This window comes from Erinaceus europaeus, chromosome X, assembly GCF_950295315.1.
Source record: "Erinaceus europaeus chromosome X, mEriEur2.1, whole genome shotgun sequence".
Taxonomy (NCBI): Eukaryota; Metazoa; Chordata; class Mammalia; order Eulipotyphla; family Erinaceidae; genus Erinaceus; species Erinaceus europaeus.
This window is the reverse complement of record NC_080185.1, coordinates 81483312-81505651: the sequence shown is the minus strand read 5'-3', so window position 1 is coordinate 81505651 and position 22340 is coordinate 81483312. Positions and strand designations below refer to the sequence as shown.

Sequence of the window (22340 nt, the reverse complement as noted above, 5' to 3'; positions counted from 1 at the left end):
AGCTTAAGTTTACATTTGTTACTATCGATAGATATAGTAGTTTATTTCTCAGTTTATATTGTATTTTGAGAACAGGAAGTGTAAGTTTCTGATTTTATTCTTAATTTTCAATTAAGGTTTGTCTACTTGGAGTCCCAGGAAGTTCATATAAATTTTAGGTTAAGTTTATTAATTTCTACAAAATAACCATATTTCTTTAATTTTTTATTTATGTGATAGAAATTTTGACAGGCCATAGTATAAGAGGGGTATAATTCCACACGTTCCCACCACTAGAACTCTGTACATATCCCCTCCCTGTATAGCTTTTCTATTCCTTTTTGTTAAAAAATATATTTATAAAATGGAAACACAGACAAGACCATAGGATAAAAGTAGTACAATTCCACACAATTCCCACCACCAGCACTCCATGTCCCATTCCCTCCAGTGATAGCTTTCCTATTCTTTAACCCTCTGGAAGTACAGACCCAGGGTCATTATGGGATGCAGAAGGTGGAAGTTCTGGCTTCTGTTATTGCTTCCCCAATGAACATGGGCATTGACAGTGATCCATACTCTGCACCTGTCTCTCTCTTTCCTTAGTGGGGCAGAGATCTGGGAAAGTGGGGCTCCAGGACACACTGTTGAGGTTGTCTGCCCAGGGAAGTATGATTGACATTGTGTTAGTGTCTGGAACCTGGTATCTGAAAAAAAGAGTTAAATAAAGCCAAATAAACTATTGACTAATCATGAACCTAAAGGCAAGAATATTGCAGATGAAGATTTGGGGTATTTGTTTTGTAACTACCTAGTAGGTCTATTTTAGGTTTATTCTAAGGGGCCCATGACTTTACTAGCTTTTGCCTGAGCCTGACCTCTGATATGGAGGTGGACCCAAGTTATTTTCTGGGGAGATGATATTATGGCTGGGTAAAGGGCTAGAAAGATGCATCAGGAAAGAGAGTAGCTCCAATGTATGGGAAAAATATATAAATATTGCTGACTATAAACATCATTTATTTGATCTTTCTTATTCTTTATCCCTCTGGGAGTATGGACCCAGGGTCATCATGGGGTGCAGGAGGTGGAAGGTCTGACCTCTGTTGTTACTTCCCCACTGAACATGGTCTTTGGAATGTCTATCCATAGCCCATACTCTCTCTCTCTCTCTCTCTCTCTCTCTCTCTCACACACACACACACACACATACACACATTAGTGGGCATGGTCCTGGGGAGGAGGAGCTCCAGGACACATTGAGGGGTCATATGGCCAGGAAATTCAGGTTGGTATCATGGTAGCATCTGGAACCTGGTGGCTGAAAAGGAGTTAAGATACAAAGCAGAAAAAAATTGTTGACTAATCATGAACAGGCAGATGGGGATTTGGGGTCTCCATTTTGGGAAAAGCTAGTAGGTCTATTTTAGGTATATTCCTGAGGTCCCATGACTTTACTAGTTTTTGCCTGATCCTGACATCTAATATGGAGGTGGACTCAGGGTATTTCTGGGGAGATGGTGTCATAGTTGGAAAAAGGACTAGAAAACTGGATCAGGGAAGAGAGTAGCTCCCAAATATGGGGCAAGTATAAAAATACTGTTAACTGTAAACCAAATAGATTTGATCTGTGGCCCATAGTCAGCACAGGGGCCTATGTAACCTCTGCATCCCTGTGTGTCTGAGCTTGCATTCTGTGGATATGCCTAGGGACATTCCAGGATGCACTAATTTCAGGACCCATCTTCCTCCGGTAGTAGGTAGAGTATGTTGTCTAACCTCCCTATGGAGAATGGAACAGTCCCTATCATTATTGAAGAAAGCATAAATTAACAAAACCATAGGGTATGAGGGGTACAACTCCACACAATTCTCACCACCCAATCTCCATATCCCACCCCCTCCCCTGATAGCTTTCCCATTCTCTATCCCTCTGGGAGCATGGTCATTGTGGATAGCAGAAAGTGGAAGCTCTGGCTTCTGTAATTGCTTCACTGCTAAACATGGGTGTTGGCAGGTCAACCCATACTCCCAGCCTGTATCTCTGTTTATCTAGTGGATCAGGGCTCTGGGGAAGCGGGGCGCCAGAACATATTGTCTGCCCAGGCTGTCATCATCTTAACATCTGGAACTTGGTGGCTAAAAAAAGAATCAACATAAAAAGCCAAACAAATTATTGACTATTCATGAATCTAAAAGCTGAAATGGCTCAAATGAAGATTTGGGGGGGTCACCATTTTGTAGATAGTAGGCCTATTTTAGTTATATTCCAAAGGGCCTATGACTATATTAGTCTTTTTTTTTTTTGATCCTGACATCTGATATGCAGGTGTGTCCAAGTTATTGTCTGGGGATATGATGTCATGGCTGAAAAAGGACCAGAGAGCTGGATAGGGAGGAGAGTAGCTCCCAATTATGGGAAAGTTGTATATTGTTTACTGTAAATCCCATTGACTTGATATGATCTGGGACCCATATTCACCTTAGGAGCCAATGTGACCTCTGAATCCCTGTAAATCTGAGCTCACATTTTGTGGTCATGAGTAGAAACGTTCCAAGCTGCCTCAGTTTCAAATCCCATTTTCCTCAAAGTGGTAGGCAGTTTTTGCTTCTTTCACCTTGAACCAGATTATCCAGATCTCAGCATGTAGCATCATGAGTCCCCGGAGGGCATCCTAGTCCAAAAAGCTCTTTGAAATTCCATTTAGGGTGCTTCTGACAGTTCCTGCTGGATTGCTGCAGGCACCCATTTTTAAAAACATCTTCCCATCAAAGATAGAATCGAATCAGGAGGGTAGAACTAACCACATGTCTCCATTTTGGGGGACTGCCAGGGTACTGGAGGATGCTCGTCAAGTTAGAGTAGTCCTTCTCCACTGGAAACATGGGAGAGGAAGTCCAGAAAGTCCCAGGAGAAATATCCATGCATCTCCCAAACTCTACGATCATGGTAATAAGGAACCAAAGTTCCCGGTCAGGGAACCAAAGTGTGGCCCAGAGCAAAATTTTCCAGAGACAGAGAAACTGTCTCATGAAGAAAGAGTAGAGGCTTTGGGAAACCTCTTCATAAGTAGAAAGGCAGGCCATGGCGGCTTTACTTATCTGGTCTCCTTTGGTCTGCTGCATGTGTGTGGAGCTGAGATTCCTGTCCCTGTTCGGGTACCATTATGTTGCGCTAGCTTCACGGGTGGGAGAGAGAGATGACCAGGGACTCATGGCTGAGTAGTATGCAGTTCAGTCTTTATTCATGTGGAACTCAGTGCAATCTAAGATATCTCTAATCACAATCCTGTCCTTATATATCCTGAGGCAGAAGAGTCAGGTCTGAAGAGGATGTACGTAGGATAATGGGGTGGGGAGAAGGAAAAAGCATGCAAAACAATGAGGATTAAACCAATGCCCTGGAGGTAGGGCGGTGCTTAGTTAACAGTGGTTATGTAAATAGAATACAGTGTTAAGCAGGGGGGATTAAACCAATGAAACAGAAGGGGTCTTAGAAGCAGAATTTAGAAGCATACCAACACTTGCTGCATTTGCTGACTCACTGCAGACAATATGCACTTTTCTTTCAGGTGTATATTTTGCCCTAATTTATGTATACATCTGAACATATGTCCTATCTCATGAGACCTGGTCTATCTCTAGGTTTTGGGACTTTGTTAGGAAGTGAATCACCTGAAATGGAATTAGAGAATCCTATGAAAGGAAAGGTATCACCTCAGTAATGAGGCTGAAAGTTTGACATTCCATGCCTGACATCTCTGGACAGAGTCTGAAGTGAAGCATGATGAGGTGGTACACGTTGTGTTGATTAGGTTGGGATGAGCAGGTGAAATATCATTTGGTATGAATTGAAAAAGACATGCAGGAAACTGAGATCCTCCCTAGAAGTTCCAGGACTGGGGAAAATAAGTATAAGCTCTATAGAGGAAGCGGAAGGATCCTGATATCTTAGGGGTTAGGAAGACAATAGATACTTATTGCTGTAATCAAATTATTAGGCAATATGGTTAACTTTGAAAATCCCTTTGTTAGAATATGCTGTATCATACACAACATCACCATAATGTATGTATTTTGACATTATTTGTACATAGCTGTGTCTTATATAGTAATGCCATTGGTTGCCTCTGTTCTTCTTGGTGTAAACTTTTAAGAGAGTCAATATTTCAAAGACTTAACCTATGTGCATTAGGAAGTTTGGGACATTCAATCAATATTTCCCCTCTCATATTAGTTAAGTAGCGATTTATATGGCTACAGGTTAGTAGGAGAGTACATAAACACCATTCTCACCACAAAAATATTGTGTCCCATCCCATTGTACCTTTCCTACCCCCTGCCCCAGTGAAGCCAAACATCCACCCTCACCATATACCCAGAGATTTTTACTTTGGTGCCCTACTCCAAACTCAGTCAGATCCTGCTTTTAGTTTCCCTTTCTATTCTTCTTCCTCAACTTCTGTTTTTTTGTGGGATCATCCCATATTTGTCTTTATCTTTTTGACTTCTCTCACTGAGCATAATTCCTTCTAATTCAATTCAAGATGGGTTATAGAAGGTGGGTTCATTGTTCCTAATAGCTGTGTAGTATTCATATATATATCACAGCTTTCTCAGTCATTCATCTGTTGTTGGACACCTGGTTTGCTACCAGGTTTTAGCTATTACGATTTGTGCTGCTATGAACATAGGCATACACATGTCTTTTTGGTTGGGTGTTATGGAGTCCTTGGGGTATATCCCTAGGAGGGGAATTACTGGTTTACATGGAAGGTCTATGTATAGCCTTGTGAGAGTTCTCCAGACTGCTCTCTACAGAGGCTGGACCAATTTACATCTCCACCATCACTGCAGGAGGGTTCCTTTGTCCCCACAGCCAATTAAACATTTGTTGCTGCAGTCCTTTTTGATGTATGCCATTCTCACAGGGTTGAGGTGGGATCCTAGTGTTGTCTTTATTTGCATTTCTCTGACAATCAATGATCTGGAACAATTTTTCATGTGTTTGTTAGCCTTTTGAATATCTTCTGTAGTGAATTTTCTGTTCATATCCTCTGCCCATTTTTGGATGGGGTCATTTGCTTTTTTGTTGTTACATTTGCTGAGCTCTTTGTATGTTTTGGTTATTAATCTCTTGTCTGATATATGACATGTGAAGATCTTCTTACATTCTGTGATTGGTCCCTTTGTTTGGGAGATGTTTTTTGGCTGTGCAGAAGCTCTTCAATTTGATGTAGTCCATGGATTTGTTTTTGTTTTGTCTTTTCTGCAGCTATGTTTATATCATCAAACATGTCCTTGAGGTTTAGTAGGGAAGCTGTTCCACTAATGATTTACTTTAATTATTTGATGGTTTCTGGTCTAACATAAAGGTCCTTGATCCATTTGGAGTTGACTTTAGTTTCTTGAGATAAAGTGGTTCACTTTCATTTTTCTCCATGTTTCAACCCAGTTTTCCCATAACCATTTATTGAAGAGAACCTCCTTCCTCCATTTAATACTTTGGGCCCCCTTATCAAAAGATTTGATGTCCATAAGTGTGGAGCTTTATTTCTGGGCTTTACATTCTGTTCTACTGGTCTGTAGGCCTACTTTTGTTCCAGTACCAGGATGTTTTAATAATGATGTCCTTATAATATAGTTTGAGATCTGGGAGTGTGATGCCTCCATTTCTGCTTTTGTTCCTTAAGATTGTTTTGGCAGTTCAAGGTATTTTCTTGTTCCAGATAAGTAACTGTTAACTTTTGTTCTATTCTCTTAAAGAAGCTTAGTCAAAGTTTGATGGGTATCACATTAAATTTGTATAGGGCTCAGAGGAGAATATTCATTTTGATGATATTAATTATTCCAATCCATGAGCATGGTATGTCTTTCCATTTCTTGGTATCATTTTCTATTTCCTTGAGTAGTGACTCATCATTTTCAGTATACAAAGCTTTTAACTATACTCTGTCTGGCTAATTCTGATTTCTACTTTAGTTAATCTGTTTTCCCTTCCCTCAACTTCTTTCTTCAGTTATTTATTTATTTTTTTACCTTGCTTAGTTGCAGTATTAGCTTGTTCTGTTATTTGGCCTTTTAGCTCAGCTATTTCAGTTTTCAGCTCTCTAACTGCCTTGAAGTAGCTAGTATTTTTCTTGGCAGTTTCATCTATTGTTTCCCTGTTTCTGTTATGTTTTTCCGCAATAGCTGTCATAATTTCTGTGGTCAATTAATCGTTGTATATTTTCCTTATTTTCAGTTCTTCTGTCTTACTTGAAATTTCTTCTGGGCTCCTGTCCTGATTCACTGTGGCAGCTGATTAACTGCTTTAAATTTGATCAGTTTTTTCTTTTTGTGTGTGTGTGTGTGCCTTAACTATTTACAGTCAGTTGTTGTATTGAGTAAAGAACAGACTCACTAAACCAAAGGTGTCTTACAACTGAAGTCACAAGCCTCAGCAAATACAACAACAAAAGTGATTATTAATCCTGTTCAACCTGTCAGCTATAAAATGTCTCCCCACCAAAAAGATAACAAACCAAAAGCAAAATCAAAACAGCAGTAATTTTAGAAGAAATACAAAGCAATTACAGACAAATACATAAATCAACTATCAAGCATAAATGTAAGAGATTGTGGGAAGGGAAAGAAAATAAAGGAAGAGAGAGAGTTAGAAAAGCTTTCCTACTTAGATTTCTTACACAAGGTAGATCACAAATAAGCACAAGTGCATACAGCAAATACAGGAGAAAGTGATAAGATTTTTAAAATCAAAGAGAAGGAAAGAAAATGAGAGAGGAAAGAAAAAAAAACAATAGAAACAAAAAATGAAAACAAACATACAAAAACCACTACTACCACAATAGAAAGCAAAACCAATCACCATTAAATGCAATCTACCACCAACAAAGCTAATTTTTGTCAAAGTAACAAGAAGGGCAAATAAATTAACATCTATGACAAAATATGCATACTAGACAAAACAAACAAAAAACTGAGAACGGGGGGGGGGGCGGGAAACACCTTAAGAACAGTCTGCAGTTTACATTTTTCTAAATGCGCTACTCTCACTGCCCCAGAAAAAGCAGAAGATTATTCAAGGATGTTGACTAATAAGAGAGAGTTTCAGCCCTCTTGAGGAGAGAAATGGGGGTGGGGGAAGAAAAAAGTAAAAACGCCTGCTTCTGATGACTCCCTACTGAGCTCAGAATCTTGAGAATGAGTTCATCTCTGCAGGAGGGCCCACCCCTTTGCCTGTATTTTCTTCCCTTACCTCTTTGTAGTGAGGAGGTGGGGTGGGGGTAGGGGTCATTACAGAGGCAGAATTGTAACTCAGATAGCCTTGGCTCAGGATCTGGCATGTGCCTTTGTCCTTTCTGTATCCCATTTCAGCCTATATGTTATCTGTGACTTTCCTCCTTGGTTCCACTTTGATCTGTTCTGTATGCTTCCTCAACCACTGGCCTGGAAATCCTGCCCTCACTCTGTATTCCCAGGATTTAAGCAGCTGCTTTGCAAAAAGAAAGTCAGAACATGTTGTGATGCTGCCATCTTGGCTCCATCCCAAAATAACCATATTTCAATGTAGATATCAGTGAAACTGTAGGTCATTTTTGTGCTTTAGAAATTTTAATGTTGAATTTTCTGGCTTACCAGAAAGCATCATATTTATGCAAGAGACTTTAATGCTTGAGGCTACTGGGTACCAGATACACTTCCCAACATAACCATTAGTCAGTGATGAGAAATGGTCTTGTCTTTCATTCTTTAACTCTTGATCTCTTTCATTAAAATTAATAAATAAAATATTTAATAAACAATATCTAATTTTCTAATTTTTTGAACATGAGCGGTATTTCCATTTATTTTCCTTCTTTTTTGAGCATAACAATTTTGCCTTCTTTAAAAAATTTTACTATCTTTATTTATGTTTTGGATAGAGGCAGCTGGGAGGGAAGGGAGTGATAAAGAAGGAGAGAGACAGCTTTTATTCACCACTTGCAAAGCTTTCCCTTTGCAGGTGGGGACCAAGGGTTTGAACCCAGTCTTTGATCATTGTAGCATGCACATTCAACCAGGTGTGCCACCACCTGGAAACTGATTTTGCCTTCTTTTGTGTCTTATGATATTTATTTATTTTTGCATCAAAGCAGAGAAAAGTGAGCATAATTTCCCACAATATTATTATTGAAGATACTTTTATCATTTCTATTTTATATGTTTGGCTTCCTTGTCGTGCATTAGATTTTCATAATTTGTGTGGGTTTTATAGCCTTTGTATTTTATTCCACTGATCTGAGTGTATATTTTGTTCTAATACCATACTGTTGTAATTATTATTGGTTTGTAGTATAGCTTGAAGCCAGGAAGTGTAGCACCTCTTCTACTTTTCTCTCACCCCCTCCTTTTATTGACACCAGGATTATTTATAGGAATCAGTGCCTGCACAACAAATACCCTGCTCCCAGTAGTTACCTTTTCCTTTTAAAAAGTTATTTGACTGGGGTCGGGTGGAAGCACAGTGGGTTAAGTGCACATGACGTGAAGTACAAGGACCGGCTTAAGTATCCTAGTTCGAGCCCTTAGCTCCCCACCTACAGGGGAGTTGCTTTCTTTCCACCTCTCTGTCTTCCCCTCTTCTCTCCATTTCTCTCTGTCCTATTCAACAACAATGACATAAATAATAACAATACCTAAAACAACAAGGCAACAAAAACAAGATAAAAGCAAAAATTTAAAAAGTGATTTGACAAGATAGGGAAATTTAGAAGGGAGGGAGAAATAGAAATAGAGAGGGAGAGAGTAGGAGAGACACCTACAAAACTGATTCACTGCTCATGAAGGAAGGGAATGAGGGTTTGGACCTGGTTCCTGCACATAATAACATGTGCACTCAACTGAGTGTGTCACCTCCTGGCCTTTTGTTATTTTTTCTCTTCTCTTTCTTTCTTTTTTTTATTTTTGTGGTTCCCTACAGATTCTAGTTTCATTCTAGTTTATTTCCTTGAGAACACTATATGTTTGTTGTTTTTCTTTTTTTGTTTTTAACTAAAGACACACACACACACACACACACACACACACACACACACACACACACACACACACACCATAATTCCTAATACCAAAGCTCTCTTGCACCATGCAAAGCAATGAGTGCATACAGGTGAACTTTTTTGTCACACCACCACAGGGATTTTGTTTGCAATTATACTGAATCTAGAAATTGCTTCAGCTAAGTTGACCATTTTGATAAGACTCAGTCTTTCAAATTATTTTTGTGTTTATAATCTTATAATTTTCATTCTAAGAATCTTTCACTTGCTTCATTATATTTGTACGGTTATTTTATCTTTTTAGTGAAATTGAAAATAGGAATTTTCTTGATTTTCCTCTTTTCCAATTCATTGCCGGTAAACATGTAACAAATTCAGATTCATTGCTTTCATATCCTGCTATTTAGTGGACTTATTGTTTCTAGCAGTTTTTGTGGAGTCTTTATTTATTTATTTTTTCCCAACCAGGGTTATTGCTGGGGCTTGGTGTCAGCACTATGAATCCACTGCTCCCAGTGCCATTTTTTTCCTTTTCCTTTTCTCTTTCTTTCTCTCTCTCTCTTCCTTCCTTCCTTCCTTCCTTCTTTCTTTCTTTCTTTCTTTCTTTCTTTCTTTCTTTCTTTCTTTCTTTATTTTTCCTTTCTTTCTTTCCTCCTTCTTTCTTTCTTCCTCCCTCCCTCTTCCATTCCTTCCTTCTTTCTCCCTCCCTCCCTCCCTCCCTTCCTTCCTTTCCTTCTTTTTATTAGACAGGATAGAGATAGAGGTAAATAGAATAGAGAGAGGGAGAGTAAGAGGGACACCTGCAGATCTGCTTCACAGCTCATGAAGCAGAACCCCTGCAGGTGGGGATCAGGTGCTGGAACCTGGGTTCCTGTGCTTGATAATATGTGCGCTGAACTGGGTGCTCCACCGTCCAGCCCCAAGTCTTTAGGTTTTTGTAGGCTTATTATTCATATTAGTTACAGGGAGTGATAGTTTTATTATTTTTTAAACAGATTTTTAAAAAAATATTTATTTAATTTATTTATTCCCTTTTGTTGCCCTTGTTGTTTTATTGTTGTAGTTATTATTGTTGTTGTTGTTCTTGGATAGGACAGAGAGAAATTGAGAGAGGGAGGGGAAGACAGAGAGGAGGAGAGAAAGATAGACACCTGCAGACCTGCTTCACCGCCTGTGAAGCGACTCCCCTGCAGATGGGGAGCCGGGGTTCGAACCGGGATCGTTATGCTGGTCCTTGTGCTTTGCGCCACCTGCACTTAGCCCGATGCACTACAGCCCAACTCCCGATAGTTTTATTCTTCCAGTTTTGTTTCCTTTTATGTATTTTTCTTGTCCATTTTTTTTTCTGGCTAGGAATCCCAGAAATACATTAAACAGTAGTGTTTAGAGTGGGCATCATTAATTTGTTCCAGATCTTATGATAAAAGCTTTTGGTTCTTCACCATTGACTAATAATAGCTGTGAGTTTGTCATATATGGACTTCACTATGTGTTTTTTCTATTCCTGGTTTACTGAGGGATAATTTTGTCATAAACAGGAGTTGGATCTTGAGTACTTTATTAACATCTATTATGGTGATCATGTGATTTTTATCTTTCTTTTGTTGATGTGGTATACAATGATTTGCACTTGTTGAATCATTACTGCATCTCTGTGAATATCACTTGGTTTTTATAGATTATTATTTTTATGGGTTCTATGTGGATATTGAGGATATTTTTTAATTATAGTCATGAGGGATATAAACTTATAATATTCTTTTTTGTACTGTTCTATTTTACTTTGATGAGAAGAGTTGTACTGATGTTGTAAGTTGTGCTTGGGAGTACTTTAATTTTAAGGATGGTTTACTGGTGGCTCTTAAGTGTATCTACTAAAAATCTACTGTCATACAGTCTTTTTTCTTTTTTTCTCTATTACTTTTCTTTTCCTTCCTTCCTTCCTTAACTCCCTTCTCTCCCTCTGTATCTTTCTTCCTTTCTGCTTCTTTTCTTTTTCTTTCTTTTCATTTTTTATATTTATTTATTCCCTTTGTTGTCCTTGCTGTTTTATTGTTGTAGTTATTATTGATGTTGTTGTTGGATAGGACAGAGAGAAATGGAGAGAGGAGGAGAAGACAGAGAGGGGGAGAGAAAGATAGACACCAGCAGACCTGCTTCACCACCTGTGAATCGACTCCCCTGCAGGTGGGGATCCGGGGGCTCGATCCGGGATACTTACACAGGTGCTTGTGCTTTGTGCCTTGTGTGCTTAACCCGCTGCGCTACCACCCAACTCCCTCTGCTTCTTTTCTTTTCCTTCTTTCTATTTCTATTTTTCTTTGATTCTGCCTTTTTTTCTCTTATTGATAAGCCAGAAAGAAACTGAGAGGAAAGGGGAGAAATAGGGAGAGAGAAAGAGAGAAACCCACACACTGCTTCATTGTTCTTGAAGGGGTCCCCCTACAGGTGATGACCAGGATGTTGAACCTGGATCTTTTCTATGGTATTCTGTGTGCTCTACCAGATACCCCACTGGCCAACCCAAGATGTTACTTCTCATGGATTTTTTGTATAAATTTGTTACTGAAACTGTTTATTAAAATGTACTTGGGAAGACTTTTGATTACAGATTTGATTTCTATATTTGTAATTACTCTGTTCAGACTCTGTTTCTTGGTTAAATTTTGGAGTGTCAAGTGATTCTAATAATGTGCCCCAACTAATATAAATATAGATGCTTATAACAGTCTCTTATAATCCTTTGCTATACATATATATGTATGTATAAGTATTTTTTCAGTTATATTTTTCTCTTTTATTTCTAACTTGTTTCATCACGATTTTCACTTTTTTTTCCTTTTTTTTTTCTTTTCGATTGCCTCCAGTGTTGTAGCTTGGACTGGTACTTGTACAACAAATTCACTACTTTTGGTAGTTTCTCTCTCTCTTCCTTCCTTTCTTCCTTCCTTTCTTTCTATCTTTCTTTCTTCCTTTCTTTCTTTCCTTCATTTTATAGGATTGAGAGAAATAAAGAAGGGGGTCAAGAGAGAAAGTGAGATAGAGATAGAGTGAGAAAGAACAATAACTGAAGACATGATTCACCATGCTTGAAGAGTCCCTCCTGCAGGTGGGGAGCAAGGGCTCTAACCTCATTCATTGTGTATTGTGACATGTACATTCAACCAGATGCTTCACCACCCAGCCTTTCCTCTTTTTTTTTCTTAACCTAACCATAGGTTTGTCCATTGTATTTATCTTTTCAAAGAACCAGCTCTTGGTTTCTTTGATAATTTATATTATTCTTATATAATAAAGTATTATATTTTATTTCTATTCTAAATTTTACTGTTTCAGTCATCAGATTTTGTGCAGTTCAATTCCTCTTCTCTGACTTATAGTTTTTCATATTTGGAAAGACTACATCTGACTGGAGAAGTAGCTTAGTGGATAGGGTGCATGCCTTGTCATGAATGTTACTCAATTTCAAGCTCCAGCAGAACAACTCTGAAATTTGTAATGAAGCACAAATAAAACCTCTAGATTATAAAAATCAAGTATGAGAGAAAATAACAACAATAAACACACAACCATGACGTTATACTTATAATAGACTCCTAGCTTTGGAAAAAAACATATTTGTTAGTACTTTAATATGATGATAAACTGCCCCGACCAGCAGGGCGGTGAACAGGGGTTAGGAACCCAATGAGACCTGAAATAGAGGAACATGAGACACGAAGAATGACAGCAAGACAAGTTTCTGATCAAGCTGTAAATTTTTATTGTGAATACAGGCATTATAAGGCTTTGGGGAAGGAGAGGGAATGCTGGTGGAGGGGAGAGGGGGAGCAAACTTCAAAGCAGAATGTTCCTTGCAACAAATGGTGGAAACCAAGCTGTGTGTTGACTCACTTGTGTTGACTCACTTGATTACTGATAAATGGTTTACCTAAGGGGAAATGGCCTGCCCAGGGGGGAATTAACACTTGTCTTGAGGGGTTCCGTTGTCTCAAAGCTTATCATCTATCAAGCAGAGAAATGGCTCCTGGCATATCCTCCCTTTGTTATAATTTTAAATTGAGGCAGGAAATGGGGGTGAGGAGCAGAGACCCTAACAGCAGGTTTGGTGGGCATAACCAGAGGAGGGAAGTATTGACCTGATTCCTCCCGCGGGGTGGGTGCAAAACCAACCTTCCTGCATCTTATAAGGCTCTCGTTGTCTTTTTGGGGAGGGGAGGCAGAGCCACAGTTTCTAGGGAAACAATTTTTGTTGCTGACACCAACCTCCATGCAAATCAGGTTTGCTTCACGGGGGACTCAGAGGCGGACGATAGGGCACTCCCCCTGCAGTGCTTTGCCTTGCACCCCTTACTGGTGTCCTTGCCCTGCCACGGTTGGATGTCTCAATGCATAATTCTGAGTTTTATGCCATCCGAAAAGGGGGTCTGTCATCCTTAGGTTCAGCCATGCCTCTATCAGCCAAATCAAGTCTATGATAATGTATTTGCAAAGGTTTTAATGCCAAGGAGTCACTCTGCCATTTTATAAAATCAGTAATCTTATTAAAAATAAAGGGTCTTAAGGTAATCATTAACAAAAGACTAATAAGGGTCTCATAAGGGGCTCCGTAGTGACTCAAGACTATTTGTGGTGGAGTCTATAACCTGTTGTAATTTGTCAGAAAATTCATGGGAGAAATATATAGAGTGTCCTAGCATGCCACCAGCAAGTCTAAGGGAAGCAGTCAGTGGATGTGATGTCCAGGGGAAGAAACAGCACGTCTGGTCTGGTCAGCACCAGCTGATGAAATTTTTCTTCTTCATAGAGGGTCAGCTGTAGAACAAGCAAAACTAGGAGGCAAGGACCAGGTAGAGAAGAATTGACATGAAAATATAGGATGGTGTTTACCAAAACACAGAGGAAGTACATACACATTAGAAGTTAAGGTGAGGTTCCTTGAACATTGAGGAATATTTTGAGAAAAGTGAGCAGTCAATAAGCATGCAAAGATGAAGTCAGCAGTGGTAGGTCAGCAGAAAGAGAAGACTTGGATAAGCTGGTGAGGTTAGCTGGAGTATATACTGCCATGGCGTCCTTTGTGGTCCTTACTTGCCAACAGGGACTGTGGATTTTGCAAGAGCAATAATGTCATCCACCATAATAAAAGGAAAACAAACATGGACATCCAGTGTTGAAAAAGAGAAAAAGGAAATATGTCTCTGTGACTGGAAAAGTGGGTGGCTTTGTCAATGAGATATAATAAATGGACAATTCGAATTTTTGTAAATATTAAAAAGGTTTAGTATGTTACTTCATTGACACTTTAGCCAACTGAATACTGGGGGGTGCATTCTCCTTTTTTTATTAATTAAGCTTAAGGGTTTTAGTTTTTCTTGTTTGAGCTGTAGCCCACATAAATTTAGAAAAAATATCAACTGAGAAAAAGTTTTTTTGTTTACTAAACATAGGCAGGTGAACTACATCAATCTGTCAGAGAGCATTGGCTTTTATCAATGGAGATTAATTTTAAAAGTCTTAATAGCAAGATCTTAATTAAACAATGTAGGAGCCAGTAAAGTGCTCTCACTATGGCAGGTCAAGCGTTAAATTTTTTAAAGAGGCTTGTAAAAAATGAGAAAAATTTTAGGATATGAGTGACTTTAGGAGTCATCACACACCCATAAATAAAAAATTTAAAATATTTAGTTTTAAATCTTACCATATGAGCAGTCAGTTCTTCATGTGCAGGTGTACCTGTAATTATTTACTTAGGGAGAGAACTTGTACCAAGTTAATTGATGATCTAATGGTTAGAATTGACTTGTTTTTTTTAATATGATTTTAGAAGGCTCTTTATTAGAATATACCAATATGTTATAGAAAGTCAATACCTAATGTGTTGACATGATAAAATGTTTACCATTTTTAGCATTATTTTAAACTGATTAGACAGTTTACGTACAATATTATAACTTTAGTTTACTAAGATCTTTACTCATCACAAGGCTATCATGAGTAAGCATAGATATAAAACTCTTAATAGATTTTACTCCTTACAACTCTAGTATGGCAACTTAAAAGGCTAAAATAAAACCTCATAGTTTAAATATTCAAAATATTAATTTTGTTAAATCAGGATTTGCCAAAACAAATCTTTTATCAGACCAAAAACACAATGTATTACCTTAATTTATCAAGAATAAACCTCTGGCGGTGTCTTAAAACAAACCAGATAATTTTTAAAAGCAGAAAGATATAAAGAGGAAAACCAGCGCAAGAGCCTCTGGCATGTAAATAATTAACATAACTATTGTGTTATCTTTTACTAACCCAAGCCAGTCTTAAAAACAATTTTAAGTAAAATGTTAAACTTTGTTTGTTAGTATCTTTGTTTATCACAAAGCTATCACACCCTTAGGGCAGCTATGAACAAGGGTGGGTACACAACTTAATTGATCTTTCACTTTGATTTGGATAGGTAACTTAAAAAGCTAAGATAAACCTTATAGCTGAAATGTTAAAAATAAATTTTTACTGTTAACATTTCTTTTAGATGATCATTTTACACTAAATAATTTTGTTGAATCACATCTGTTGAATGAAAAATTTTTTTATCAGGCCAGGAATATGTTTAACCCTTTTTTCCTGGCAAGGCCACTGCTCTACACTGACTGGGTTATTAGAAAGTCAGTTCAAGCATGGAATTAAATTAACAAACAGTGGCAGTTGATATTGAGGTGCTGGTAATATCTACAATTCTCACGAGAGAGAGAGACTACAGAGGCATTTTACCATGCCTAGATATCTCAGAAAATCTTTTTAACTAATGAATTGATGCTGATATTAGCTATCAGAAGGACGAAACTGTCCTATATTTTACTCTGGTAAAGGTGTGCCAACTCTATGAGTCTGGATCTTTAAAACCACATTTAGCTTAACTAAATCTTATTTAAAACTTAAAACAACCTTTAGTTACTTAGGGGTTAACACACATTAATGAAAACAAGGTTAGCACAGACTTAAAACATACATTCTTGGTGAAAGGAAAATTTTCCCTTTGAAAAACCGCTTTGGTTTTTGGATTCCTAACTCACAGACTATCTACCCAGGAGGGGCGTTAGTGGCTAGGGAATGATTGACTGCAGTCTTTGCCAATCTGTGGAGCAGGGGCTCTGTGCCGTGATTGGCTGTGCGGGCGGAACAGGCGGGCTTAGTTTACCGCCACGCACAGAGAAATATCTTTGAAATTTTTTTTCTGGGCTAAGGTACATTTTACAGTTTTAAAGAAAGTGATCTAATCAGTATTATTGGCCAAGTCAAGGACCGGAGCACAAAACGGAGGGGCGGTGGTATAGGGAGGCAGTTTGGACAAGGAAGAGCGTAGGGGTTAGGGCTAGCCAGTTTGAGTAACAGGGAAAGCCAAAACCGGTTTTGATTTGGATGGTTTAGTTTTAGTTTTAGGGATTGGGTTTAGGTTTTTTGGGCTTAGGTTTTTTGGTGAGGCTAAAAATGTAAGCTCTTCTGTAACTGCAGCTATTTCTTTCATTAATTGAAGCTGCTCTCTCCGGTCAGCAAGGACCTTGCGGAGGGTGGAAATTCCTGTAAGGGCTCCTGAGCGTGCCCACCTGACAGAAGGATTGTCAAGGAGAGGGTCAGGCTGGAGAGCAGGGGCATGGATATAGGGAGGGGAATTAAAGGGAGGAGGACACCAATCAGGATTGTAGTATCTGGCAGCCTCTTTTTCTAGCAAAGCCTCATTCTCTGTGGGAAGTGCTTCAGGAGAGGGGGGGGTTGTAAAACTGGATAGAGGCAGGGGAAAGAATGCTGGGTTTCATTCTCATGTGAATTAGCAATAGGAGGGTCAATGGAGGGAACTTTAGTGAGTGAGGTGGAACCTGTAGGGAGGGGAACAGGGCTTTTACTTTCATCAGGTGCTGGGAGGCTTTTATTTTGACTGGGTACTAGCGGATCAAGATCAATAATCACAGAAGGGCATGGGGATGGGGACTTTGTCCTGGACGGCAGACTAGAAAGTTGCCGGAGGACCTTTTCACCCTCTGTAATAAGGTTTTTAATATCAGGGTGATTATTATAAAATTTTAAGATATCATTAATTAAATTCCAGTAACAAAAGGCAGAAACAGGTACACGTTCAGGACCAAAAGACTGATAGTGATCATTAAGACAGTCACCAATTCTCCTCCAACGCTTCTCATCTATAGTGCCCTCCTGGGGGAACCAGGGGCAAATATTTCCAATATAATCTAAAAACTTCTTTAATTCTTTTTTTTTAACCCTATTTCCTCGTGTCTTGAGTGACTCCTTGAGTCCTTTAATAAATAAATAGTTTGCTAAATTCATGTCCCATGGTTTTGCTTACCTCAGCCGCTGTGACACTCTCCTCCAGATGCATCTCACGGTCGGGTATCTCCGTGGCGATCTATGCGAGTCTTTGCGTTACCCCCTCGGGCCGCGGTGACTCAGTCAATTCGGGTATGCCTACCCTCTTGATCAGCGGAGTTTCTAGGTCCAGAAGGCTTCTTCACCCCACGTTCCGGGCGCCAGAATGCCCGACCAGCAGGGCGGTGAACAGGGGCTAGGAACCCAATGAGACCTGAAATGGAGGAACATGAGACATGAAGAATGACAGCAAGACAAGTTTCTGATCAAGCTGTAAATTTTTATTGTGAATACAGGCATTATAAGGCTTTGGGGAAGGAGAGGGAATGCTGGAGGAGGGGAGAGGGGGAGCAAACTTCAAAGCAGAATATTCCTTGCAACAAATGGTGGAAACCAAGCTGTGTGTTGACTCACTTGTGTTGACTCACTTGATTACTGATAAATGGTTTACCTAAGGGGAAATGGCCTGCCCAGGGGGGAATTAAAACTTGTCTTGAGGGGTTCCGTTGTCTCAAAGCTTATCATCTATCAAGCAGAGAAATGGCTCCTGGCAATAAACAGTCAAAATTATATAACATATTTTAAAGTTCTTTTTGACTATAAGTTGCCATGTTTTTAGAAGTGGTTATTCTTATTGTAAAAAAAAAGAGTTAACTATCATTTTTGCTCCATTTTATTTTTTATATCCATCTTACATTTCCATTCCTTAGTCATCTATGCTATTTTTTCAAATATATACTTAATTTAAATTAAATAGGACAGTCATAAATTGAAAAGGGAAAGAGATCTAAAGGGAAAGAGAGAGACTTCTCCAGAACTGCTTCACAACTTTTGAAATGTCCCCTCTACAGATGGGGACTGGGGACTTGAACTTGGATTCTTGTGCATATAAATGTGTACACTCAATTTCTTGTACCACTGCTGAGCTCTGTGGTCATCCATGTTTTTATACTGATTATCTCACTTTTCTACTTTACAGGACCAGTGATCCGAGCTGAGGTGGGTGACACCATTTTGGTGGTCTTCTACAACCGTGCCTCTCAGCCTTTCAGCATACAGCCTCATGGGGTCTTTTATGAGAAAGACTATGAGGGAACTGTGTACAATGATGGTGAGCTGATACATTTTTCAAATACTGTGGACTCCATGTAGTATCTGGTACCTCTCAATGACAGGGAAGATGAGAGAAAAAGGCACAGTTGTCACATGTAGATGTTGAATGAATGTTTGGTATTATTATAAGTTTGATATTATAATAAGTCAGAACTGGACTTAGCAATAAACAACTGTTTTCAAATAAATTAAGCAAAATTTTATTATAATAGTTATATATATGCATTATGGAATTTTGATAAACACTGGAATTTATAAAATAAGCATCACTCAAAGGCAAATCTCTACATTTAATGTATATTTTTAAATTGTGTTTATGACATATAAATTAATGCATTTGTGATGATTGTATTTGTATATTATCTTACTATTTTCACGTCCTATTTTATTGTTTCCCTGTTCCCATGCTATTGCAATTTTGTAAAGGTTTTAATAACTATAACATTCCATCACATGGATTTGCATAAATTCATTTACCTTTTATTCTGTTGTTTAGACATGGAATTTTCCATTGTTCTGAATATTGTAAATCAAAGTTTGTATAAGTATATGTACATTTGATTGTTACTACCACCTAAGGAGAGAATACAAGAAGTAGGATTATTGGCTTTTTTTTTTCCTTCAGGATAATCTTATTTATTTTATGAGTGAGATACAAAAGATAAGACACCAATGTATTGCTCAACCAGCATATGTGATTCTGAGAATAAAATATGGGGTATCAGGCTTAAAAGTTCTCTGTTTTACTGCTGAGTTATTTCTCCATTTCTGATATAGTATCTTATTTTTAAATCTTTATTTATTGGGTAGAAACAGCCAGAAATTGAGTGGAAGAGGGAGGGAGAGAGGGAGAGATTAAGAGACACGCTTGTAGCTTTGCTTCACCACTTATGAAGTTTTCTCCCAGCAGATGGGGACTTTGGGCTTGAACCCAGGTCCTTGTGTATTATAATATGTACAATCAACCAAGTGTGCCTGCACCTGGTAACCAAGTATTTTCGTATGTACTCTAAGGACTGACACATACTATCCCCAAACCAAAAATATAAATTCAATATAAGTCTAAAAGGCAAAGCTGCAGATAAATTCAGAATAAAATAAATGACTAAGAAATTATTGTAGACTTACTGATTTTATTTCTTTTATTTTACTTTTATCTTCACTGAGGTTACAGCAGTTTAAGATGACTTTCAGATACTGGGAGACAGATGTGAATGATGCCACAGCACCAGGACTTAATTTAGTGCAGTGAGGGTTGAACTCTAACCTGGGCTGTTGTATTTATTTTTATATTTTTTGGTAAATATCCAAAGTGAGGTAACTAGATCATATAAAATTTCTATTTTAAATTTTGTGAAGAATCTACATACACTTTTTATGTTTTGTGTCATCAGTTTACATTCCCACTAACATGTAAGTACTCCATTCTTTTCACAACCTCACCAGTACTTGCCATTTCTTATCTTTAGGAATGTGAAGTGATACCCCATTGTTGTTTTGATGTATATTTTCTTAATGATAAGAGATAACAGACATTTTGTATGTTCTGCATTTCATTGTCTTCTTAGATGAACATTCAAGTTTTTAATCAGTTTATGTGTTTTATATTTTTGAGTTTTATGTGTTCTTTGTGTATTTTAGGCATTACCATCTTCTCATATATAAGATGCACAAATATCTTCTCCCATTTGGGAAAATATCTTTATGCTTTAATGGAAGTACCCTTTTTTGTGAAAAAAATTACTTAAAAAATTTCTTTATCGGGGAATTAATGTTTTACATTTGACAGTAAATACAATAGTTTATATATGCATAACATTTCCCAGTTTTCCATATAACAATACAACCCCCACTAGGTCCTCTATAATCTTTTTTGGACCTGTATTCTCCCCCAACCCATCCCAGAGTCTTTTACTTTAGTACAATATGCCAATTCCAGTTCAGGTTCTACTTTTGTTTTCTCTTCTGATCTTCTTTTTCAAAACTTACTTTTTTTTTCAGTTTGATGCAAATCCATTTATTTTGCTCTTATTTACTTTGCTATTGTAATTGACTTCTCAGATGCATCTCTAGGACTGATGTCATGGACCATATTATGTTGTTAAATTTCGGAGGCTCTTGCTGGGCGGGCTAGCTTCATGGGTGGGTGACAGAGATGCGGAGACAATAGCTGGGCAGGGAAGCTGTATTTCTTTATTCAGGAACAACGATTCATAAACTAAGACAAACTAATCACCAAACGGAACTCTGCTGGCTCTTTGCTGCAGCACAAGCACTCCCTCTTACTCTCGAATTCAGGAACCCTCTCCCGGGGTTCCTTGGGGTGGGGCCAAGTGGGCCCGCAAAATTAACTGGACTGATCCAATTCTCTTGGCGGGGGAGGGCTAGAACAAACCAATGTAAAGCATATGACAATTCCCCCTTTTCTTTTTAACTAAATGACTATAGTATCAAGGGTGTGGGGTGAACAGAAACCTATATCGTACAGGCATTTTTATAAAAAGAAACTGGCACAAACATGGAGAAACATGCAAGCGACAAGAACCAGTGTGCTGCTAAGGGAAGGCCTGAGGGGGCCATATCTGCCTCTGTGGGCTAAACTTTATCAGCTTAAAAAAAACATTTCTTGCCTCTGGGGGGCGTACTTTCTTCGATGGGCATTTGCATGGGGGCGGGGAACGGCCTAGAGTCCCAAAGGCAGCTGGCTGCAATTTACTTACTATGAAACAAAACTTGTTATTAGCATATCTACTGCACGATCCAACATTTCTAATAGAGAAGGAATTTGAGACTTTTACATATCAACAACGTCTTTTAACCTTTTGTTACACCCATTCAAGATGGAGACACACCCTAGGTGTGGGCCGGAGAGGAAACCTCAGGCATGAGAATAATTAGCATAGCCATTGTGCGATCTACCATTTCTAATAGAGAAGGTAATGTAGAGTTTTACATATCAACAAGTCTATTCAACCTTTTGTTTAGACCAACTTAGTTAAAATATATTGCTTGTTAACTAATTTTTATCTCAGACTTTAAATGTAAGTTAATTTTATCTTTATGAGAATTACGTTGAAAACCTTTTTCATTTAACTTTGACTAGTAAGAATTTAGCCTGAAAGTTACTGTTTACCAAACTTTAAACATACACATAAACATGGTCATTAATACATGAGAGAAACCTTTGTTAGGAAGACGTCATTTTAAACACGAATTTAAATCTGTACTGTCTTAGTTGTTGGGGGGGGTTCACCATCTGGAGGTGGCTTCCCGCGCAGCTTCACTTTTAGGAATTGCAGGTTGCGATCTCTGCACAAATCTCTGTGTACTCCAGCTTGTCTGCCTTCAGACCGGACTGGCAGCTGGAGATCTCGTGTGCCCAGTTTCGGCAGGGGCCCAGGGGTCCGGGAGGCCCAGGATGGTTCCAAATTCATAGAAAGAGGGCAGGCAGGCCAGTTTTGTAGAAGGCGTGGGCCTAGGTGCCCATGGGTAGTGGCCATGATAGGCCGCCGCGGCCCTGCCCCATGGCCCTGACATGTCTGCTGCCCTGTTCGCAGTGGCCGAGCAGTGTGGAGGGATCACGCTTCCAGTGCCCTGCGCCACGCGGTGGAGAGCCGGCTCCTATGGGCTGGCCTCGGGCTCTTGCGTGTTGGCCTCGGGCTCCAGGGGCTCTTGTGTGCTGGCGTCGGCCTCCTGCGGGCTGCGGGGCTGCGGGGCTGCAGGCACGGTGCGCAGGGTTGTCTGGGCGCAGCCGGCTGGCTGGCTGTTTAACCAGGTGGAAACAGCAGCTCCGCACCTCGCCTCCCGCCCGCTGGCTCTTCCCAC

At 39.0% G+C, this 22340-nt stretch overlaps 1 protein-coding gene across 1 annotated transcript in view; it reads left to right on the top strand.

The window, feature by feature from the left end:
• HEPH (hephaestin) overlaps positions 1-22340 on the top strand; it is a 209323-nt gene that overhangs the window by 41105 nt on the left and 145878 nt on the right. Inside the window, exon 8 of the mRNA XM_007535595.2 lies at positions 18382-18513. Within this exon, the coding sequence (XP_007535657.2) occupies positions 18382-18513 (132 nt within the window). The remainder of the gene's footprint in view (positions 1-18381; positions 18514-22340) is intronic.